At 35.1% G+C, this 26,086-nt stretch overlaps 1 protein-coding gene across 3 annotated transcripts in view; it reads right to left on the minus strand.

The window, feature by feature from the left end:
• Window positions 1-629: 629 nt before the first annotated feature.
• Window positions 630-26,086, minus strand: part of LRRC49 (leucine rich repeat containing 49) — a 132,887-nt gene continuing 107,430 nt past the window's right edge. For all 3 annotated transcript variants that reach the window (XM_061180122.1, XM_061180121.1, XM_061180123.1), the window contains 5 exons: window positions 18,907-19,144; window positions 17,508-17,693; window positions 14,520-14,629; window positions 7,793-7,946; window positions 630-1,221 (listed from right to left, as the gene is read on the minus strand). In XM_061180122.1, the coding sequence (XP_061036105.1) occupies window positions 1,018-1,221; window positions 7,793-7,946; window positions 14,520-14,629; window positions 17,508-17,693; window positions 18,907-19,144 (892 nt within the window). In that variant the 3' untranslated portion in view covers window positions 630-1,017. The remainder of the gene's footprint in view (window positions 1,222-7,792; window positions 7,947-14,519; window positions 14,630-17,507; window positions 17,694-18,906; window positions 19,145-26,086) is intronic.

The raw sequence follows: 26,086 nt of genomic DNA on the forward strand, positions 1-26,086 counted from the left end.
GAGAATTCCTATTTATTGGCCTGTAAGATTGTGTTTCTAAAGTTGTATCACTTCTGGCTACGGTAATGGGCTCCAAACCCCTTCCTCACCAGCAGGAAGTATGACAACACCCGGCTTACATCTTATTTACCTGTTTGACCTTCAAGTGGAATTAGAAAAATTAGAAACTTTCACTCATAAATCCCTAATAATTTTGAGGTACAGGTATACATGCCTACCTAAAAAAAGAGCCTTAGAATAGCTAACAACAGAAAGAAACACCATTCAGAGAAGGAGACTTAATGATTAGTCACCACATTTTACATACACTCAGGATCTCCTAAGAAAAAGCATTTTCTTCCTGCCCCAGTTTTGACTCATTTTCATATCTTCTGCCTATAGTGACCCCCCAGGACCCCTTTTGGTGCCCTGAGGATGCATCCTTAGAATAATGAGCCCTCTTCCTATATAAGTGAAGAGAAGGGCTCCCACTCAGCTAAAGAGAAACATATAATAAATATGACAATTCTGACCAGATTAAGGAGGCAAACACATTTTCTTTTAAACTAATTTATTAATAAGTTTATTCTTCACTCATAAAAAAGAACATATTTTTGGCTTTGAAATAATGACATAAAATAAAGAGGCAAGTAACTAAAAATTATCAGCTGAAAGTAGATAGAAGCAACTCATGCTGAACCATGAGCAAACACTACGTGCTTTGGGCTATAGCAGGGGCACCAGTCAAAGCAAGAACTGAAGATGCGGGGCCCATTCAAGGCCCAGGCTATCTCTAAAGACTGCTTAGTTCCCAAAGATTGCTTGGTCAACATACATAGGAAATGACTCCTCCCTTTCCCTCTCTTTCCTTCTTTCCTTCCTAACCTTTAACTACAAGAACAGTAGGCAATAATGCTTTGACGCTAGTCTTTCTAGTTTGTAGGATAGTGTTGTTGTTGTTTTAACATGTTTAACCTGCATATTTTCAACCTTCAGAAACATAAAACTGCAAAAATCAACTGTAACTAAAAGCCATTTCTATTTTTGGTCAGTTATCTGCTGTAGGCAAAGCTTCATATAGGAATTTTTATTGCGGATCTCCATGACTGCATCCCTAACAAGCTCAATGAACATCTGTGGCCAAAGCTTCTGCAAAGCCTCATTTTTCATGTTGATTTCTGTGGCTTCCTTCACAAGATCCTCGATATACATCTTGCAGAATTTCTTTTTTTCCTTTATTTCCTGTTAAAAAAAAAGAACATTTTACAGTCAATCATAATTAATCCCCAAACCAAAGCAACAATTAGCTGAACCAGAGAAACTTGAAATAATCTATTCTGACCCCCACCCCTCATAGCAGGAAGACTTTCCTAGACACTCTGGACACAGAGCTCTGCTTGAGTAAAGACAGCAACTAGGAGCTCACTTCTTCCCAGTCCACTCCCACCTCCGTGGGACAGCTCTGTTAAAAATGTATTTCTTGCCCGCTGTAGGACGAAAACTTCCAGGTGAACTAATATGAAACCCATTTGCTAATTGTGGGGGGAAATAAAGCTTTTAAATTATAGTTAAGAAAAGTGTTTCTTTATTGGAATCACTGGATCGTAACAACTATTTCTTCATTGATAGACTTTCCCCTTTCTCAGTGAAAGTAGTTTACTTCGCACAAATTAACTGAATGCATAGATTCATGACTTCTAGTAGTAAATATATCAGGGCACTGAGGCTGACACTCTTAATTAGTATGAGGTCAGTTAATATCCATATACATATTTGAAATATCCATACTGTGAATTCACTCTGTATTTTAGGAAAGCATGTAGTGATGCATTACACTGACTTATGTGGCCAAGACCATTTGGACCAAGTTGGGGGAAAAGTGTACAAGGAGGAAGAGGACATATATACAAGCCTGGGACCCAGAACTTGGCCTTCAGAAGAGACAGTGTTCCCATTCAACTTCTGGGTCTGGCAGTCTGCAAATGAAAAACCTGGGTTCAAAACACAACAGAGGAAGTTTTGGGCCCGAGGCTATTGGGGCACTGGGCCTCGATATCATCCTAGAGGCTGAAACAAAGCCATTTTGATTAATACAAGAATTCAACATTTATTTTGGCTGTTGATACTTTTAGAGAGTATCTAGGCATGATGATGGAAAGTGCCATAATATATATGGAAAAAAATCAATGGAATAGATCAGATAATCAGAATTAAAGAAGAAGCAATTCACATAAATGGAGGAAGAAAGAAATAATAAATGTCAATGAGTCAATAGGTTTAACTACTTGGAAAAGGATATACTGAAACCTCCAACTCAAAACACCAAAATAATTTAAAAATAGTTAAATTTAAAATATCAACAAATATTGCCATTAAAATCACACTACAGAGATTTGTAATAACAAGGAAAATGCTTACATTATAATGTTAAGTGGAAAAAGAAAAATACAAAATGAAATTTTGATAGAGGTTGGGTTACATAAGTGTATGTATTTGTCAAAACTTAGCAACTGTACTCCTAAGATTTACATTTCATTGTATATAAATTTTACCTCAAAATAAGAAACTATATGAAATACTGAACTCTAATGATCTGCATGCTGAATTATTTAGGGAGAGGTGTGGTAATGTGTGCAATTACTTTAAAATAAATTTTAAAAATAAGGTGGATTGTTGATGGATAGAGGATGGGTAAATGCATAGATAAGTGACAAAGCAAGTACACTGTACAGTACAATACTAAGAGTAGAATTTAGGTTTGGGTATTGAGTGTTTACTGTAAAATTCTTTCAACTTTGTTGTATGTTTGAAATTTTCATTTAAAAGTTACAAAAATATATAGAAAATTAATAAAAAATTATACTGAAGTGTCATTAAGATTGTCTTTGGGTATTGAGACAATGAGTATTTTTTTCCTCCTTTTTTCTATTTCTCTTCCTTTTCCAAATTTTTACAATTTATAAAACAACAAAATAAATATGTTTTAGATTCTTGATTAATTAATATAAATTAATGGTGAGTCCCAATTGTCACTAACTTCCTCTAACAGAGGCATATTTTGGAAATTTTCCTATGACGTATAAGATTTCTCTAAGTAATCACTCACCATTCAGGGATCAACATGCTGATCTGATTTAGTTCATGTGCTAAAAACAATAGGTCATGAATTGACCTATCATAAAAATATGTACAGATTTTGATGGGCGATAAATAACAAATGGTTCCAGCTGGCGACTTCTCTGGTAAACCTAACTTCACTAACTCTGAAATATAGTCTGGGACTTAGCCACCTGCACTAAGTTAGCTTGTCGATGAGAACAGCATTTAGCTGCTCCCTTTTAACACTCAGTAAATCTGGGCTACAAAGGGACTACCAGGAAGAAAGACAAATGGGAATCACCAGAGATCAGTAAGTAAAATGAGCAATATTTTACAATGGGCAATGTATTTACACAAGTAGAAGACCTCTCTTACAGATTTCTAAGCTTCTGAAAACATGATTTTGAATTTTAAAAAAAGTTCTAGCGGCAGGGGCTGGAAAAATTTTATAGTAATAAGGGATAACAAAAATTTACAGAATTTTTAAATGATGAATTTTGTTAAATAATTTATACATAATACAAATTAAAATTTTCATAATTGGCATAGTGCAATTTTTGGTGGTTTAAAATTTCCTGCTATAGTTTCTTCCATGACTTCTTTATAAACATGCTGATACAGAACTTTATCTATTATAATAACCCTTAATTTAGTAAATGTGTTTGAAAGCATCTTTACTTCATCATTTCTTCTCTCCTCTAAGCCAATTACCCTGTCTCTCCATACAGTATACTCTAAAACTCATCAGGTGTCTGCCAGGACGATGCACTCTGCATGTCCAGAATGATCCTGTTAAGAGCACATTAGAGATACCTCTCTTGCCCTGACCTGTCAAGAAGTTGTTGCTCTTTGAATAATGCTTTTTCCATTCTCAAATGCTTTCATATACTTATTTTTTTCTAGCCCACAGTATCCCTGTGTGGGGTCATGAATCAAGTATTTTACAAGTTCAATCCTGATGAGGTGAACTCTATACAATATTGTTTATATTATTTCATTGAACTAAAATTTTGTTGTCATGAAGATAGGAAAAAAAGTAGGTCAAAGGTAGATTTGTTATAGAGTTACGCTAACTATAATGGTATTTGTATAGGAATTTAATCCATATCTCCATTTTATAAATGGGAAACTAAGGTCAACAGAGGTCGAGAGACTTGCTCAGGATTAGACATCATCTACTAATACTAACCTAGGGAAAACTCTAGTCTAGTCCTTGTAGAACCTGCAGTCTAGTTGGAGAGATGGCCTACACATGTTAAAAGCTTAACTGAAAGAAATGAAACAGTAAATAAGTGCTGAATGAGATGTTTAGATGGCAAATACAATCAAAGTGTTCAAAGAAACGAGAGCCCTTTGTGCTGGGGTGGTCCAGAAGACTTCAGGAAACAGCACGATATACTGTGAAAGAAGCCAAGGTCAGGAATCAGAGGGTCTGAGTTCTAGAGGCAGTTCAGTCAGGATCTCACCATGTGAGCCTCAGTAGTTCACCTAAGTTTCCAGTTTTCCTTACCTGTCTAAGAACATGACTGGATTCTTTTAAAGTCCCTTTCAGCTCTCTGTCCATCTTAAATCTTTTTTAGAATGAGTCAGGAGGTTGAATGAACAACTACCAAGCAACAGAATTATACATGTCATATGTATAATGAATGGGTCTGCTTACCCTGATTTGTGAGAAACTTACTTCAAGTAATTCCTTTAACAACTCAGGATATACAGAGAAGAGAGAATGAGCACTTTGTGTTGCAGTGATTTAAATATTTTTTAAGAAGTGGTGAATGCTAGGTTGTGAGTCAAGAGAAAGTGATTAAGGGACATGGGCAAGGTCTTTCAGGCAATAAATAAGTGGTGGAATCATGGGCTCAAATCCAAGTCTCCTAATGGCGTAGTATTCTTTCTATAATGTTATGTGGCTTCAGGTTTTTTCTTTTCCCTTTGATATTTCTCAAAACAATAGTCAACATTCGCTGTCTTAATTTTTGATTGCTTATTTACTGCTCAAACCACTTTAATCAGGACTCTGCTTATATGACTCCACTGAAACTATCCCTGTTTTGAATAAAAATCACTTCTATTGCCAAATTTATCAAATTTTTCCCCTCTAGTTTGTGCCTTTGGGATTTTAGAAAATCATAGCCTACCCAATCAAGGTCATAGTTTCATCTGTTTTTTAAATGAGAACTTTAAAGTTTTGCTTTTCATACTTGGGTTATTTGATATGGAGTTAATTTTTCTTGTGTGGTGTGAAGTAGGGGGTCTGTATTTATTTCTGATTTGATATTCTATTTCCTCAGTAGCATTTATTAGATAGTCTGTCTGTACTAGTCTGCAATACCCGCTATCTGTATAAAGTTTTCCTATATACGTGGGATAGTTCTGGCTATTTTGTCCATGGGTCTATGTATCTATTCCTATACTGCCTTAATTACTACAGCTATCTATCCGATTTCTAATTATCCTATTTATTGAGTTGAAAAAATTAAGGACAGATGTTGAATTGTATGAAATGCCTTTTGAATATCTATAGAAATAATCACAAATTTTTACCTTAGATCTATTAATAATTTACTGATATCGAATATTTCTCACATTCCTAGACTAAACCATATTTGGCTGTAATGTTTCATTATTCATTTAATGTTCTGCTGTATTTTGCTTGATATAATTTTTTAAGGATTTTTGCATCATCAATATTCTTAGGTATTTGGTCTGGCTTTTCTTCTTCTGTGCAGTCCTGGAAGGTTTGGATTCAATGTTACACTGTCTGACTTTAAAAAGTGAAGAAGTTTTCCTTTTTTTTAATACTCTTGAACAATTCAAAAATTATTGGAATTGTCTGTTCCTTAAAGAGTTGGTAGATTTCTCTATGAAACTGTTCTTGTTTTGCAAGCAGCTCTTTGATATTTTTCTAAATGTCCTTTATTGAAATCAGTATTAATTTTTGACTCCTAGAACTGACTGCTTTCAGGAAGACAAGGACTCATAATCCTGCCAGCTTGGCTTTCATTTTCCCTTTTCGTAACATCGGGAAGCTCCTATTTGCCAAGGGATTAAATTCAATCTCTTTCCCCTCTTACTACCTTCCCAGTCTCATCTTTTAACACCATCTACCTCAGTCTCTGTGCTTCAACAACAGTGAACTGCTTAAAGTTCCTGGCTCTCTCCTTATCTAATTTATGCTTCCATGTCTTTTATTCATACTGTGCTATTTCCTAGAAATGCCCTTTTCCCTTTATCATATAGCTATATTTTATCCTTTAAGATTTCAGGAAGCTTCTTCTCTAGAAAGCCTCTCTTGACCTGGATAAGCTATCCCTCTTCTACTCTCTTGACGTAGTGATTTACATTTATCCCTGCACATGTCTATCTCCCCCATTAGAATGTGAGATCCATGAGGATAAGGACAGCGACTTCTTACAGCCCAAGTATTATGTGCGATAGGTGCTCAACACATGATTTTTGAATGAATGAAAGTATGACTATAGAGAGGACTTCAAGGAACTGACTTCAAGTATTTGAAGAGTTTTCATAAGAAAGACTTGTTCTCTTTTCTACGTAAGGCAAATAATACTAGGATCACTAACTGAAAGTTATTAGGAGGCAGATTTCACTTAACATGGGTAAGAATTTCTTCACTGTTAGAGTTGTTCAGTGATATACAGCTACCTCATGAAGCAGTAACCTTTCTTGCACTAGGAGAATTTAAAGCAGAATCTGAACATTTTTCAGGATGCTATAAAAATATTGCTGCACTGAGTTCTCAAGCATTTTTCAAGCTATAATCCTTAGAGCCCTATGGGTTCCAAAAAGATGCTTCAGGACGGGGGGTGAGGTGAGGGAAAGGAAAAGAATCGAAGATCCAATCAAATAAAGCTCTGAACTCCATCTACAACAAGAACAGCTCTGCTGTTTTGCTTTCTTTTGAAATACTGAGTTTCCAGCTACAATATGGTTTGAATAAAGAATCTCACAGCTGTTATAAAACATTTGAAAAATGTCTGGCCATTTTTTGTATATATATCCATATACACACACACCACTTAGTCCCCTCAAAATCTCTTGTAGAATCTGAACTTTCTATTGTTATTTAGATGACTTGTTTCTGCAGCTTTCTCTGAGTTCCATCAAGGCAGGAGCTGCATGGCTTTCTTCTTCGTAGTTCTGCAGTACCCTAACACAATGTTCCCTCAGTAAACTTCTGAACACATAAAGGAATAAAGAATTGGTTCCAGCTTTTCTGTCTAAATAGCTACGGTGGAAACAGAATAGGTTAAAATTATGTGACTAAGAACACAGAAGGTAATGGTGTAGGAGAATAAAACAGTGAATTAAAACATCAAGGACCTAGGCAAAGAGAACAGAAATGGAGGTTCTGCTGTGTCCTCTGCCAGGCCGGCACAGGCTAGTTAAGTACTCAGAGCAAGCCTATATCAGTTTTCTTAATTCAGAGAGATCTGGACCTACTTTGGTCTAGATTTTTGGTACCTATTTCTTTTGAACATTTTTTTTTTCTGCTTAAATATATTGAAACTGTGGGCTCTAGTTCTCCCTAATGCCTTGGTGGCTACTGTCCCCAGCTCTGTATATAAGGCTGGCTAACATTCCAGAACAAAAAAAGGTTATCCTAACTGATTAGGAGAGAAACGTACAACTCCCAAGTCTCAAGCCATTTGGGATTTATCCAGACAATAGTTTCCAAAGATAATGATAGTTTTACCTCCAGCTTTTCATTATAAAAGTCTCTTGTGGTATAATTTAGTGTCGCACGATTTGTGTTTTCTCCCACAAGTCTCTTGCTATCATTATTTTCTTCATTGACAATACCAGGTTTTTTCCCTTTCGTTTCTAGAAGATACCGGAATTGCTTCTTCCTGTAGAAAGACAGTAAAGAGATTTAGAGAGTTACTCATCTGATTTGTGAAAATATGTCTAGTTTTTGTTGACTTTAGCGGGTAGCATATGCTTTTTTGAATATCTGTTTTATGAATTTGAGTTTTTTTAAGTCAGTTCACTACCCCAATCTCTCTACTAATTAAGCTATACAACTCAAATTCTTTTGTTTCACAACTACCAATCATCAACATAAACATGTCTCAAGCATTTCTAAAGTGAAAAAACTCTAAAAAAAAAAAATACAAAACTTAAATAATCACAGAGGACCAACCCTAATTACACATGTAGTAGACCAAACTTTCCAAGTCTTTATATCCCATAAAACATATGTTAGTTACACATCTTATAAATCACACAAATAGTTCATAATTCCATTATGCAGCTCAGTAGTACTACCCATAGCTAGAAATGGAATGGAGGGACTCCCCTGGTGGCGCAGTGGTTAAGAATCTGCCTGCCAATGCAGGGGACGTGGGTTCGATGTCTGGTCTGGGAAGATCCCATATGCTGCAGAGCAACAAAGCCCGTGCGCCATAACTACTGAGCCTGAGCTCTAGAGCCTGCGGGCCACAACTACTGAGCCCGTGCGCCACAACTACTGAAGCCCACGTGCCTAGAGCCCATGCTCTGCAACAAGAGAAGCCACCACAATGAGAAGCACACGCACCGCAATGAAGAGTAGCCCCTGCTCACCACAACTAGAGAAAGCCCGCATGCAGCACAGAAGACCCAATGCAGCCAAAAATAAATAAATAAAATAAATAAAACCATATATAAAAAAAGAAATGGAATGAAATGCTGGTTTAAGTTTAGGTAAAAACAAAACACAAAAAAACCAAAAACCTGTAACTGTTATCATATCAGGGTAAGATCTTATTAGGAGGTAAATAATGAAACAGGAAGCTTCGTTTGATTATGAAGAACAGAAACAGTGCTCACAGCATCACTTGCAGACCCATAAGCCTAGAATTCCAGAGGACTGCAACTCATCCTTCATGAAGGTCACTTTCTGGTTTCTACCACTTAGCGTGTCTCTCAGGGAAGTGATATAAATACTTTACTATGAACTGTGAACTGAAGATTGGGAGCAGAAAAGGAATATATCTTTTAAAAATGTCTTCCTTTTCCCAATTTAAGAGTATAACACAACTATTTTAGAAATTATAAGGGGTACGCATTTTGAAAAGTATAAGAAATAGAGTAAAATCACCCATGAGTCTATAGCATATAAATCTATGTAAATCATTAACATTGTTCACATTAGACATATTTCTTTGCAGGCTTTTTCTATAAATTTTTGTAAAACGTTAAGATCATACTAAACGTCCAGTTTCGTATACTGTTTTTGCTTAATGGTATATAATAAGCATTTTCTATGTTATTAAAATTAATATTTTAATGAATGAATAAAATTCAATTGTGATGTAGATCAATTTACATAATCAGTCCCTTTTACTGGATATTTCAGTAGCATAATTTTCTCACTCTGGTAAAGAAGAAAGTAACATATAGGTATTTATCTGCATTTATTTTATTGATTTTTAATTACAAAAGCAATATACAAATTATCCATCACTTTTATTAGTCTTTTCAAATAATCAATTTTTCATTAATTATGTTTTTAATGTCATTATTTCTTTTCTTTAACTTGCTTCAGGATTATTTTGCTATTGGTTTCCTAACTGCTTTAGATAAATGTTTAGCTCATTCATTCTCAGTCTTTATTCTTTCCTAATGTACCAATTTCAGGGCTAAAATATTTCCATTTAGCACCACTGTAACTTGATCTCACAAGTTTTGAAATGTGGTATTTTTATTACATTTCAGTTCAAGGTCGTTTCAAAATTACATTATAAAATTGTCTTTAACTTGTAGGTTATTTAGAAATGCATTAATTTCCAAATACATGGGGATTTCCTAGTTAACATCTGTAACTGAGTTAAAGTTTAATTGCATTTTGAACGGAGAGCATAGTGCATGTAAATCCTTTGGAATCTGTTGACATCTGCTTTCTGGATAGTATTTGATCAATTATTATAAATATTCCATGTATGCTTGAAAAGAATTTGTGTTCTGCAGTTGTTTGGGGTAATGTTCTCTAAATGGCTAAGTCAAGTTTGTTAATCATGTTGTTCAAGTATTTTACATCCTTTTTCTATTAATTACTCAGAGGTATATTAAAACTTCCCACTGCAGCTGTGGGTTTGCAGTAATGTCAATTTTTGGTTTATAAGTTTTTAAGGCTAAGCTTATAGGTTGCAGACAAATTAAATTAGCAAATTGATATTTCTGGCGAACTGAACCTATTATCATTTGAAATGATCCTCTTTATTTCTAGTATTGCTTTTAACCTTAGTTTATTTAGTCCTCAATGGCTACTTTGTTTTTATTTGGTTAGTATTGATGTTGTTTACCTTTTACCACTTTTTTACTTTCAAACTTTATGTAACCTTATGTTTCAGATGTGTCTCTTTTCAACAACATACAGTTGAACTTCTTTTTTTTTTTTAAATTGAGCCTGACAATCTTTGACTTTTAACCAGAACAATTAGTACATTTGCATTTTATCATTGAGGTAGATTTGGTCATAATTAATGGCTCCCTTGAATCCATGCCCTTTACAATATGATTTCACAGTTAGGTAAGTATACCTCCGAGCCTCTTAAATCTTGCCCTGTGACTGTGACCAATAGAATGTGGGAAATCATGGTGTACCAGTTCTTAGCCTAGGCCTCAAGGGGCCTTGCATGTTTCTGCGCTCTCTTCAAACCCTGCCTTTGCCATGAAGACAAGCCCAGGAAGATTTCTGGTATATGAAAGACCATGTGGAGCAGAGACAAGTTGTCCTAAGTAAGGTCTTTGTAGACCAGCTTACAACCTCTCAGACCCCCCAAAAGTGAGAGAGCTTAGGGAAGATCTGCAGAGCTGCCTATCCAACCCTCAGGTGACTGCAGATGCATGAGGTCCCGAGCTGAGAGCAGAAGAAGCACCCAGCTGACCTATAGACTCAGTGAGAAAATGTTTCTTGTTTTAAGTCACTGAGTCTTGGTACAAGTGTAATTGCTGACATACTAGTATTTAGGTTAAATCTAACATTTTATTTTCTTTCTATTTGACCAAATATTCTATGTTTCTTTTCCTTCTTTTCTTCTCCCCACTTCTCACCCCTGCCCTGACCTTACTAGTTTGGAAGCTATATACTCTTTTATTCTTTGGTTACCAAAGAAATTACAACATGCACTCTTAACTTACTAACATTTAAACTTAATTACTATATCTTCATCCTAGATAATACAAGGACCTAGAAAACTATAATTCCATCTACCCCTCCCAATATATATACTACTGTTGTAGTGTATTTTAATTCTACATTTTAAAATCTCACAATACTATTATTGTTGCTTTATATAGTCAATGTTCATTTAGTTTTATCCCACAAATTTAATACTCTCCTTGCTCTTTAGCTCTTCCTGCACCTCAGAATTTCTATCTGGGATCAGTTTCTTTCTGCCTTAATTATAGGCTTTATCATTTACTGCAGGAATACTGATGGGAAATCTCTTAAGTTTTGTTTTTATTATTTTGTTTTAAAATGTCTTTATTTCACTTGCATTCATTTTTTTTAAGGTTTTTATTTTAATTTATTTATTAAAAAATTTTTTTTTGGCTGTGTTGGGTCTTCGTTGCTGTGCATGGGCTTTCTCTACTTGCCGTGAGCAGGGGCTACTCTTCGTTGCGGTGCGCTTCTCTTGTTGCAGAGCACGGTCGCTAGGAGCGCAGGCTTCAGTAGTTGTGGCACGAGGGCTCAGTAGTTGTGGCGCGTGGGCTTAGTTGCTCCGCGGCATGTGGGATCTTCCCAGACCAGGGCTCGAACCCGTGTCTCCTGCATTGGCAGACGGATTCTTAACCACTGTGCCACCAGGGGAGTCCCTTTCACCTTCATTCTTAAAAGACTTTTTTGCCTGTATGGAATTCTAGCTTGGCAATTAATTTACTTCAGTACATTGAACACATTCATTACCCTGTCTTCTGGCTTCCACTGTTGCTGTTATGAAGTCAATTGTTGATGTGCACTCCTTTGAAGATAACCTCTCTTTTCCTGGTTGTTGAAAAATTTTTACTTTATAGTCAGTGTTCTGTGATGTGACTAGGTGTAGATTTCTTTTAATTTAACAAATATGGAGTGGATGAGTTTATTTAATGCGTATATTAGTGTATTTCATCAATTCTGAAAAAATTATTTGCTGTTATCTCTATCCCATGCTCTCTATTGTATCTTTTTGAAATTCCAGTCAAACATATGTTAAATCTTCTAAGTCACTCCATCTTCAAATTTCTTAACCATTTTTCCATATATTGTTCTTTTTTCTTTGTTCTGCATTTTGCAAAATCTTCTCTAGTTTATTTCCCAGTTTACTGATTCTCTTTTCAGGTGTGTCTAATTGGCTGTTAAACCTCTTAATTAAGCTTTAATAATTATGCTTATTATATTTTTCATTTATAGAAGTTCCTTTAGTTTCCCTTCAAATCTGATGGATCACTTTTAAAAAATTTCCTGTTTTCTCCAGATATTTTCAACCTTGTTTTTTATACCATGAAATATTGATATATTAGGCATAGTCATTTTATAATCTATAAGTGATAACGCCAAATCTAAAGTATTTGTGGGTCTGTTTCTGTGGTCTATTTTTTTCCTGCTACTTCTTATACATGGTGCCTTATTTCCTTGTGTGCTTGGCTATTTAAAAAAATTCTTTTCATTGTGTGTTGGTCATTGTCCTTAAAAATTATCCATGGGGATTATCTGAGATAGGATGAGAGTAACTTCCTCCAGATAGAAGGTGCATTTGTTTTTACCAGGTATCTAGAGATAGTAATGTTTAAATTTTGAAATTATTTTAAACTATGCATGTATTATAAACTCAGGCTGCAAATTTACCTGAAGATTGGCTTTGGTTATAATTTCTTAGAGACACCTCTGCCCCTTTTCTGCTCACACCAATGCAATCAGAACTGAACTAAGTGGGGAAGTAAGCACACAAGATACCCATTTTGTTGGTATAGATTATAGTAAGGTAGCATGGCTCTGGAGCCAAGTTTTGGGGAGGGGAATGGGGAACTTCCTGATCCTCAAAGTAAAAAGTGGTATGATCCTGGAGGTCGAGGTCAGGACAAGCCTCCTGATCACCCAGCTCCCAGACTATAGCAAAGGTAGCAGTTTCCTTGGTGGACTGGTTCCGTGGTATCATTCTGAGATCCTTTCCAGGCCCAGTCTAGAGACTGCTTCCCTATTCCTTCCAATGATTCTGTAGATAACTAATTTCTTTCTTTTTTTTTTTTTTTTTGTTTACTGGTCAAATTTAATAGTAAACTCAAAAAACTATTCAAATTCCTTGGTTTCATCAGAAGTAGGTAAACACTAAATATTTATCAAATAAGTAGTGCTAAGATTTGGGTATCTTCTCGGGACTAAAATTTCTGTTCATGATGTCAGCAATCTGCATCACCTTTAGGAGTTTCTTCATTTACAATTTGAAAATGTGGGGATTTTGGATTCCAGCTCCCAGTAATAACATAGGACTTTCCATCTGAACTTTTGCCCATAGATTCCAAATCTAACAAGTGCATGTCACTATTTCGTACATCTTTTCCTGGGCTAAGGAGAAGACCAAAATACCTTTCAATGGCAAGTTCCTTACTGATAACTAATTTCTTATATATCAATTGTTTTCTCCTTACTCTAGCCAGAGTGAATGATCTATAACTGAATCATGACTAACACACCATCTTTGACTTTTCTCCTTCTATCTATGCCACATCCTGTCAGTCAGTGTTTTCTGTCAGGTACACGCCTTCTAAGTATTTTTCAAATTATCCTCTTCTCCATTCTCACTGTCTTAGTTCAGACCCTTATAATCTCTCTCCTGGACTACAGACTAGCCTCTTGATTGGTCTCCATGCTTTCCATCTCTGTCCTCTTAAATGGCAGCCTTTCTAGAACATGAATCTAATCACAGATTGTTGTGCTTAATTACAAAGCACAGTATTCAGTTTTGTTTTTCATGGATTTCTGGGCTCTTCAAAATCAGATCACAATCAATCTTTCTACCTTCATCTCCTATCACAATTCGCAATCATCCTATGCTCCAATTATACTGAACTATTTACAATTCCTTGTGCCTTTGCAGATCTCTTTCCCTCATACCCTGTACCTGAAAAAACTCCTATTCATTCCTGAAGAACTAGAAAAATGTTACCTCCTTTGTGAAGCCTTCACCAATGTTTTTCCAAAATGTAGTGTCTCCTATGCTCCTACAGCCCTCTCTTATAGCATCTGAAATGTCTTTAACTTATTAGCTTATAAGCCACACAAGAGCAAGCACTTTGTCTTATTCATCTTTATACCTCCAACACTTTGGAGAGGGCCAGACACAAAACAAATTTAGGATGTTTGTGGGATGAATAAATAGCACAATTAAGAGGTGTGTGGAATATATTTCTTTTTCTAGTGCAACAGTACTTCTATAAAAACTGTAGAAATTAAAGGTTACCTGGCATCACCCAGAATTGAAATCAGATGGTACTGGGGTAATTCAGAAGATGCTACATGTGCTAGGATTCCAAAGAGCCTTTCAGCCATTATCATATCATTTTGCGTCACCTGAAGAGATATGAAGGAGAGGGGTCAAAAATGACATTGCCTCTTAGCTTGATACAACTAACATAATTCCAAAGAACTTTCCAGATTAAATATTTTCTTTTAGTCCAGAAAAATACATTCTCCTGGGCTGTAAGATGAGAGTGAGTTCTCATTGATATTTCTCTTTCTTCCTTGCACTTGATTAGAATGAAGATGTATTGATACAAATGTGGCCCATGGTGATGGATGATGGCTGGGAAGTGAGGAGTTAGCTCTGACTTAGAAGCCATGGTTCCTAAGGATTATACTTGAGACACCTTAAATTCTTAATAAATTTTTTTCAAAAATCCTATAGCTTCTTTGAGTAGAATGATTTAGGGGGAAAAATCTCAAGTGTCAATGGAATAGATTGACTTTAATAATGTGTCAAAGGTAAGACAAGGTGTTGTTCATACCTTGTTCCTAAAAGGATAATTTTGTCCCTTTCTGAGGGAATGAACATTGGATTAGGAAAGGCACTCCTATTCATTCTGAAATTATGTTCGCCTCTCTCCCCACAAGGAATAATCTGTCACAGATATATTCCCCATGAGGGCTCATTCCTATGTTAACCAAGAAACTACTAAAAGCAGGACTTGTATTAATATCTGGGCATATTTTTTAACACAAAATTAGGTTGCTTGCATTTTAAATACTATTAGATTGCCAATATAATGCAGTGGTTCCCAATCAGGGGCCATTTTGGCCCCTAGGGAACATTTGGCAACGTCTGGAGATGATTTTGGTTTATCGCAACTGGTGGAGGGGTGCTACTAGCATCTAGTGGGTCGAAGCCAGGGATGCCGTTAAATGTCCTACAATGCACAGGACAGTTCCCACTATAAAGAATTATATGATCCAAAATCTCAACAGAGCATTTGAGGTTGAGAAACCCTGGTATAGTTAAATTTTGCATTTTTAAAAACTTTATTCTTTACACTAGCTATAATACACTACACAGGAATTTCTGGAAAATAAATGCATAATTCACAAGCATCTTACACACATGAATCAGTGCAGACCAACTCTTTCCCTTCCCTTCCCTAGACTTTCATAGTTAATGAGGCTGCTGCTCCCTGGAATCCGTCCTTCAGCTGACAGCTAAGTTGTTTGGTCTAATATAGTCACCTAGTGGCCAGTGCAGGGCACTACTCCATCTTTTCCTCTCGATGCTCACAATTCAATTTAAGTCTCCTCAAGCAATATCACTCTCTCTTATACAAAGAGAAGTAGAAATATAGTATAACATCATTATATATTGTCAAGGATGAGATAAGCAGTTTTATTTTAGGTCTTTTATTAAAGGGTCAAATATCCCTGGCATTGACATTTTCGGAACTTTCAATCAGAATAAATTACATTGGTTCTTTCTCTTTCTTCTCTACTTTATGCAATTATATTATACTATTACTTCCTATCTCAAGGTTTTATAATAATTATTACGTCTCCAGTAGTGATCCACATTTGGGTAAATACACTATTTAGGGTTAATTGAGTTAACGGTTTGGCCATTAATGAGGGAGAATTACTCACCCATAGCAAAAATAACTATTCTATTTCCAGTGTAGGCTAGCTTTGGAAACGTTTGGAACTAATTATTAGATCTGACCAGTGACTCACAGCCTCTCTGGGGAAGTACCAAGAGGGTACATAAAGCTGAAACAAATCTCTTGAGAACTAGCTGGAGAAATTAATAGTCATCTGAAGGTTCCAGGTTTGCCCTACATCTTCAACAGATGGCTGATACTGTGGTCATGGGCCTACCATGGTTGATGCAAATTTCATATGGCTTTTGTACAATGACCCAGAGACCTCCAGTCTCCTAATGGTATGCTGTAGTTTTGGAGTTTTAGGCTAGAGTTACTTACAGTGTATCAGCTGCAGGGAAATACAATTGCTATTACCATCATGCCAGCAAAGTTGATTATAGTTCATCTTACAATAAGGAGGTCTGAATTTTAAGAGATAATCACAATAATACTAACAACATATTAAAGATTTTTTCCTTTAGAGGTTTATTTAAATTCAGTTCTGGAATTCCACAGTAGAGGAAGAAGCATAGTTTCTCTCTTTTCTTCCAAAGTAATATTTAAAGAGAACATGATCTTTGGATAGCTGGGGGATTAACCCTGTGACAAGCTTAGCAGAATCAATCTGAAAAATAACTCTTTACTAATAATTTTCCAGTTATTCAGGCTCCAGGCCCAAGGTATACAATGCAGATATGCCAAAAGCATCTGCTACAAACTATTAACAAAGCAGTCCAGACGTTTAGGGACTTATGGTTGTTTTACTTCCTTTTTTACTCATCTTTACTTTATCTTCTTTTATCTTTCCTCCTTGCTTATTTCTCCTTCTCATCTCTTCTCTTTAAAATCACTCTTCTTTCCCTATGCACATTCTTTCTTTCTATGTTATTCTTCCCTTCCCCTACCACAATCCTTATTAATTGACATTTAGTATCACTTCCCCATACCATTTTGCATGTCAGACAGTCTGTAAAGCACTCTGAAAAATACAAAGATCACATTACTTACAGAAGTGGTTTTTTAAAAATTTTAAACTATTATCCTACAAACACTTTACTTCTCTGAATACCTACAAACTATCAAAAAAGTATTTACTATTCACCATGATCTGGTTACTATTTTATTTTCAAAATTTGTCTAGTACCTTAGAAGTTTTTAGATAAATAGTTTTAGCTTTTCAACAGTTTAAATGTCAAGATTTTTTTTTTAAAAAAACATTATTTCTCAAAAGTTCTATCATGGTTTTATACATAAATTCCTGGCCATTTTTATGACTACTTCCCCTAAAAAGGAATATTTTAATTCTACAGTTGACTTCGTGTTTAGCTTACCTCTGTTCCATTTATTTTCTGCATATTAAAATGGCTCAGTCTAAACAGAACATAATATTTCCAGAGTGTAAAATTGACAACTGGATTTCCTTGAGGATCAATTGTCAGCTGGTCAACTCGACGGAGTTGCGCTAGTGCATTAAATTGCTGCAGCATTACAAGATTTGTTTCCTTGAATTTGAGGTGCTACAATAATAAAACAAAAAAAGAGGTGAATATTGAGTTTAACCATCTTAAAACATTAACATTAAAGCTTCACTGATCATTCCCCAAATAAATGTTAACTTTACGCTTAGCTAATATGTTTTCAATTACATTAAACCAACTGAATGTATTAAACTTACATAAACTTTAATCCACCTAATGCAAAATTATTGATGGAATATATTAATCCATCCAATATTGGATTCAAAGTGATTTCCCTTCTGCAAAGGACATCCCCCTATTTATTAACAACCTAAGAGTCTTAAAAATTATATAAATATACAATAATTCAGACTCTTCCAGGCATTACGATGATTTTATATGCTTTACACTGAGATGAAATCTACAAAGGAAAGATCAGAAGTAAAATTTTCAGAATTTTATAAATGCAGGGCTCACACAGCACTTCTGAGAAAAACTAGTTAACCATTATTACTTTTATCTTGCTAATTACTATGCAGGCTACTTAAACTGGCTACCAGAAAATAAAATCACTAAAACCGAAATGCTAATGTAAGTGTTCTGTCTGTGAATTTGGATGATCTTTTCTAAACATACTGTCTCCACTTCTATCTTTTTTAGGGAGGATGATATAACAAAAGAAAAATAAAAAACACTTAATAAAGGGTAGGTGAGGGAAATCACTTGGCTGACAGAGAAAAACACAATGATAATAAAAACTCAGGAGAGAATTCATGGAAATCACAGTTTCTGCAAATTCATACTAATAAATAATACAATAATGCCATAATTGGAAAGGGCTAATTTCTCAAAGTAATTTTAATGAGCTATTAAAATTATTTTAAGTGTTGTTAGGGGACTACTGTAAAAATTATATATAAATATATATGTCCCATTAATACCAAGTACAATAAATGAATATATAATATACAGTTGGGTGAGGTCCTGTTGAAAGTTTTACAAAGTAGAAATATATAATTTGAATAAAATTACATTAGTCCGTTATACTCCATAAAGAAGCATTTTCTAGAGAGATAATTTCCAATATTTACAGAAGACTGCAAGGCCATTTATGAATACTAATTTAAATCCCAGATTCAGAAAATCAACACAAGAACTTAGTCTCCCTGCCAGATAGAAACTGCAGAAATAAAAGTTAAAACAGGTCTTTGGCCTGAATATACAAGTCATGACTGAGAAGAATTCAAACATACAACTAAAAGGAAATGTTTACCAAAGAATTAGGAAACTTAATCTTCAATTTGGGAAGCACTTGGGCGATTTCATCAAATTCTATGAAAGTGAAGGACACTGTTGTCACCATTCCTGCAGTTTGCACGCTCCAGTTCCGATCCAGACATTCCAGCGCTCCTGAGCCATACAAGGAAAGTGTGTCTCCATCCACTTCGACAAGGTGTGTGTCTATGACAGATAGACCTTGTAAAGCACTGGTGAGTCCTGAGTCCAGAGACCTGGAAAACCCAACATATAATTTTAAATGAAAGTCTTATCGTGCAAAGTAAATAACAGATTATAAAGACCTGTTGGAAAGGTATTTGAAATTTTATCTTCACTTTTTTTCATTTCAGTAATTAAACCCAGAGCACCAAAGACTAATTTTCAATAGACTATCTACAAGTTTTGTATTCTTCTAGTCATGTACTTTAATTCAAAAAGAGGTACATGTGAACAACAAAAATACCACTTTTAAACCCAAATTATTTATATCAATGAAAGATCATTGATATTCTATTTAGTTTTAAAACAATCCATTTAATATATCATAGATATCTTTGCATGTGAAAACAAATAGGTTTTCTTAATCTATAAAGTATTCCACTGTCTGGCTGAAAAAAAACTGTATTTTACAAAATAATATTCCTATAGTAAGAACCATGTAATATGAAACTACGTTTATAAAACACTTGGGAATTTATATATTAACTGCTAAGAATAGTTTCTCTCTCAGAAGCTGGATTAAAGGGTAACTTTGACTTTCTATTTTTGAATATTTCAATGTTGTTTGAAATTTTGCAAGTGTATATATATTACAGTTATAAGCAGTAAAATCAATGAAGATTTCCTCCCCATTTTGAAATAAGAAATGATAAAAAAATCCACTACTGACTCTATGTGTGTGTGTGTATATATGTATATATATATATATACATATATATATATACATATATACACACACACACATACAGATACAAAATAACTTCACATATCTTCTGAATATGATCATTGTTATTATTTTCAGTTAGAGCCCCATGTTTTATAAAAGGTTTCCTAAATGATACCTCTTTGAAGAAGAAAAGAAATAGCTTGATCCAATTCAAATTTTCTGCTTTGTGAATAGAGACATAACTATTTGTTTTACCCAATCTCAAAACTCAGTCGAGGCTTGGTTTTTGTTCTATGGGTTTTCGTTCTGGAATTCTGCTCTCAGACAGTATTTATTTGCCCTTACTAATATATTAGTGCTTTGCTCTCCTTTGTGCTCCTATGGAATTTTGTACACTCTTCCAATACATCACTTCTCATACTCAAGCATAATTATGTGTTTACAATTTTGACTATATTTTTTCACCTTTGGGGCTCTGGAATCTATGAGCTTTTCACAATGGGCCTTTCACAATGTAAATGACTGCATTATTAAAGATCTTCAAAAGTTTTATAATGCTGATGCTGGAAGTAAGACTGACAAACCATCACCCTGTTGGTTTATCATGCTTTACTAGACTTACTGTACTTATTTCATAGGTACCAGTTAACATGTAACACATTTGTTGACACAATAAGAAGCTGGGTAATGACGTCAATCAACTCTAAGTGAATATGCAACTGAGAAAATATAAAAGGACTGATTTCTGCCAGACTAGTGCTCAAGACAATGATTTTATATGACAATAATCAAACATTCAATGAGCAATGGTGTGTGAATAATCTTAGATGATAATCCTATAAATGTAATGGCTGATAATATAGAACAAAAATAAGATGAGAATTAAGAGTTCCTTATATTGTGCTTTGTGTGATAACTTTGTGTTGAGCTATGTAAAGCATATAATCATTCCTAGAATAGGATAAAGGATAGGAGTTACATTTCAATGCCACTGAAATAAAGAGGGCTTAATGAAAAGAATATATACCACTATTACAGCACTTAACCACACTGCACTGCAATTACCTGTTTCCTTGTCTGTCTCTCTTACTAAACATTGTGATCCTTGAGGGCTCAAACTTTGTCACATTCACTATTGTAGATCCAGCACCTAGCACATGTTGTGCTCAATAAATATTTCTTCAAAGAATTAATGAAATGAGACAATTATGAAGTTTCTTATGAGGATCTATTGACTCTTAAGAAGGGTGTTCCAATCATAAACTGTGGTTTGAGCGAAGGGACAAGTCAGTGACATAGTCACGGGCTAAGGGTTAGTAAGAAGGTTTCTGCAGGTGAGGCAAAGACCAATAATGAAGAAGTAAAGTCAAGGCAAGAAAAAGGTTTGCTAGTTGATGTAGTGATGTCTGATGGTCATGACATGCAACAAAAGAAGTTGAATCACAGCTATGTGCCAAAAACATGAATAAATCCTTCGAGAAGTTGTGTTGTTTTATATCATCTATTTGGAAGTGTCTTGTTTACCTTTTTTCCATATGATTAAAAGTTTAAGAATATAAACTACAAAATAAAATGTCTATTATTAGAAAAGGATTATTTATTTTCTTTAAAGGTTTGTCAAGCAAACTGTTAGGAAAATAAGTGAAATAAACAAACCTAGCCTCAGCAAAACTGTTGTATAGTTATAAAACAAAGCAGAAGTAATTTCTAACTTTTATAGACCTCACATGGACATTCAGTAACAACAAATGGCGAGTTTGCTGGGCTGTAGATAGGAAACAAAGCACCTATTAAATAGGTCATACAAGACCAAACTCATTTCAGTTATTTTCTGAATGAGGCTTGAGGTTAGCCTCAAACTCTGGCAAATATGGAACAGAGGAATCCGTCCCTCAGGGAAGGTGTGCTCTGATTTCCATAAAACATAACTTAGGACGTTTGCTCCCCATGTTTATATGTTGGGGATGGTCCTTCCAGTTTTCCCTGTGTGCTTAATAGATATGTCCACATCTTTTTAGTCAAACATACATACATATTATTTCATTTGCTCCCTCATTCACTTATTCACCAAACATTTGCTAAAAGCCCACAGGGCACTGTCCTAAGAATTCTGTCCCAGGCAACCAACTCATCTGAATTGATAAGGACAATCAGTATAGAAATCATGTGCCAGTTTTTAAATATATCAAAACTCTTCACTTTTATTGGGCTATGTTCCCAGAAATAGAACTGCTCTGCAGTTAAATTAATAAACACATGGGTATAATTTCTAAACTGAAATGACCTCAACCTCATTAAACAAATAGGTTAATCTGGAGACCCTATTATGTGTCAGATATTGTGGTAGGCATTGGGGATATAAAGATAAATTAATACTTATTTGTCCTTAAAGAGCTCCCAATCTGGATGGAGGGTGGAAAGCAAGATAAATGTATACATTAATCCTAATATAATATTTATGTTTATTGTCATATAATGAATATTTAAGCAATATGCTATGGAAATGCAGAGGAAGAACAATTAATTCTTCTAGTGGGGAGAAGTTAGGTTTCAAAAGGAGGTAGTATTCGAACTGGTCCTTGAAAGATGAACAGTAGAATTTCATCAGAAGTAGAAGGAGGAAGCACACTTTAGGTAAGAAAAATAGAATGAATAAAGGCACAGAAGCCTAATTATATATAACATATTCAGTTAAGAACAATTTCAATATGTATGGAACACTGAAACATAGAAATTAAACACTTAAACATATGGGGGAGTAGTAGCTTAAGATGAAGCTGAAAAGTCAGATTTTATCCCATAAGGTTAAGGAGCAGAAAAAGATTTTTAAATAAAAAAGTAACAGAACCATATTCAATGCAAGTTTTTAAGCATCTCCAATGTGCCATGCATGGAGCTAGTTTCTGGTGCTTGGGATAAAAAGATGAATAAGATATGCTCCCTGCCCTCAAGGACCTACTTGAGACAGATAATAAATTGGTGAACTTTGTGGAGGATGTAGCAGGGAGAGACTGAATGGAGAGAGATTAGTAGGAAGACCAGTGCAATAGTGTCAACTAGACCATATAAGGGCATAACAAAAAAGAGGGTATCATGCAGTAGAAAAGCATTGGCATTGGCAAGAAAATCAGATAGAGCTTAGTTCAAATCCCAGATCTGCCAGTGATAAATAGATGACTTTTGGAGCAAGTTATTTAATTTCTTTGTAGTTTCAGTTTCCTTGTATGTAAAATGGTGATCATAATACATATTTTTTCAGAGTTGTTATTAAGACTAGAAATCATATTCTAAACCATACTCTGTGCTTAGTTCAATACATTTTAGTGATAATTTTTTTTAAAAATTAATTTATTTATTTGTTTTTGGCTGCATTGGGTCCTCGCTGCTGTGCGTGGGCTCTCCCCAGTTGCGGCGAGCAGGGGCCACTCTCCGTTGCGGTGTGCGGGCCTCCCACTGCGGTGGCTTCCCTTGTTGCCGAGCACAGGCTCAAGGCACGCGGGCCTCATTAGTTGTGGCACGCGGGCTCAGTAGTTGTGGCTCACGGGCTCCAGAGCGCAGGCTCAGTAGTTGTGGCGCACGGGCCCAGCTGCTCCGCGGCATGTGGGATCTTCCTGGACCAGGGCCTGAACCCGTGTCCCCTGCACCGGCAGGTGGACTCCCAACCACTGCGCCGCCAGGGAAAACCGCGATAATTATTAATAAAAGAAGAGAACACAGATATACCAGATATTTAAGAGATCATAAAAGTAGGACTTAGTGATTGTCGGGAAGGAAGGAGAGGGAGGATTCAAGTGTTATTCAAATGTTTTAGACTAGGTGATGGAGTCACCTGGTCTAGGTTTTACCCTTGTCTAGTTTAAATTTATGCTCTAAGAAATGTGGTATTCCTCTATGGAGGATCTATGCTTTAAAATTTGTTTCTCCATGAAGCCCAATACATTTCTATGTATATTTCCCTTCTCAAGTATTATTTATATAACAGTAGGCAGTTTGCCATCAAATAGGAATTCTCTTCAAGATCTTTACTGGTTAATTCCAAGTCCAAATGTTCATTTATCCAACTCAATCTTTACATAAGAATTAATCAGAAAAATATTCCATGCCTTCTTGATTAGTAGAGGACACTAAGACAGGGTGATTAACTTAATGCAACACAGTAATGAGTCCCTGAAAGCCAGGCTAAATGGAGAATATACTTTTAAATGCCTAAATGGAAAAAAAAGACAATATTTCAGAGGACTACAGGTTTTTAAAAAAATCTTTATGCATTCTATAACAGGCTAGAACAGAAAGACTTAAAATATTTCAGAAGATTCTTTTCCCAGTGAATAAGTGGTGCTGATTCCTATAATAACGTATTTTATGAATTTCTATTACAACATTCATAGGTGTGGAAATTCATTTTATGCATTATATTTTATTATAGTAGTGTTGGCTAAAATAACACAGTGTTCGTAGACAGGAAATGGCCAAAAATAAACCAGCTTCACTACATGCATCCAATGTAAGCAAAGAAAACATTACACCAAGTACTTTCCCATTTCTGGCAAGGGAAAGAAACCTGTAGTATATCACTTTACTATAGATCTGTCCCAAGTACAGTGAACAGTGAAATCATTAATGGGATATACCAAAGTTTTACAGAATTTCTTCTCTTTATGTGCCTGTAATTTTTTCACGGATACTTATTTCCAGGCGTTTAGTTACACACCCACAAGCCAAAGGTCACAGACATTGTAACACAAGAATTAGCCACTTTTTTGGCATTATGAAATACTAAAGACTATAAATGGGATTGTTGAAAATGGAAAATCTTATGAAGCATTAAAAAAACAAATTGGAACCCTAAGGAAGAGACTTTGTGGCCCTCTGACTAGCTTTCTACCTTCAGAGACAGCCAGGCTTATATCATTCCCAAAAGATGAAATTTAATTATATTTTTAAATATTTACAGAGAATGTAGTAATATAACTTCTAATATTTAAAATGTTTCACTTTGTGCTTTCAGATAAAAAAGTAGACAGAATGAGCACATGTGTTTGAAACCTCTCCCTCTAAGGCCCCATTAAAGTAATTGAAATGTTATATACCCACAATAACAAGTAAAAAGGAAAGGGGGAGAGAGTCTTCAGCAAGAAGTTTCAACAAATTTCTGGAAGCTGGAAGGTGAAGAATTTTGAGTGAGGAAGAAGGACAAAGGAAGCCATAGCTTTGAATATGAACTGGAGACAAGAACAAAGATGGCAGCCAAGCTGCCCAGTAGAACTTTGGAAAGGAAAGAACAGAGATATCATGGAAGATGGGAATGAGAAGTGAGGGAGGGGCATTAATTGAAGATCTGTAAAAGGACCCCTACTACCTACTTCTCCCACTGCCAATAAAACAGTCAGAGAGGCATTGCAGTTCAGTGGGAAAAGGAAAGAATACTCAATAAATAACACTGGGGCAACTGGTTATTCCTAAGAGGAAAAACAAATTTGACCTCAGCCTCAAACTTAAAAATCAATTCCAAGTGTAATAAAGACTAAAATATGATAGACAAAATTTTAAACCTTTAGGAAGACAAAATGGGAGAATATTTTTATAATCTCAATGTAGTAAAAGATTTTTTCCCTTAAACACAATCCAAATGGGTAAACCATAAAAGAAGAGATAATACATATTGGTATCTTCAAAATATAAATGACATTTAAAGTCAAAGAAATATATGATATTGCTTAGCGGGGAAGCAGAGAGTGAAAAGAGGTCCCAGGACTAAATTCAGAGGAATTCTACCATCTAGAGGTTGAGAGGATAGAAGTACTTGAGGATATGAAAAAGACACATAATCCAAGTAAAAAGCAAAGGTTACTAGTAATATGATGTAAAATAATAAACTGTAAACAATGGTCCAAAAGGAAATAATGAGACTAAATTAGGTCAGGGACATAGAAAGCTTCAATAAGAGTGGATTCTATTCAAAAGATATAAAAGAAATTCAAAGAAATTGGAATGTGGTAAAGGCAGCACAAATTTCTTTGTTAAACAAACAAACAAAAACAACACAACAAAACAGGCCATCAGAAACCCCAGATAAAAAGAAACTATGTAAGAAAGGCATGGCTCAAATACGAAGCAAACTGAAGTGTGGCATGGTTTTGAACAAACTTTGAAGTGTAATCTTTGAATCTGATGCTAGGACTAGTCTCCTTGAATGGTTTAGGAAGCAGAAAATGAGATATAATCATAGTATACTACTTAACTCTCAAGTAAAAAATAGTTACATGATAGTTACATAATCACAGAAATT

This window comes from Eubalaena glacialis, chromosome 2 (assembly GCF_028564815.1).
Source record: "Eubalaena glacialis isolate mEubGla1 chromosome 2, mEubGla1.1.hap2.+ XY, whole genome shotgun sequence".
NCBI classification, from domain to species: domain Eukaryota; kingdom Metazoa; phylum Chordata; class Mammalia; order Artiodactyla; family Balaenidae; genus Eubalaena; species Eubalaena glacialis.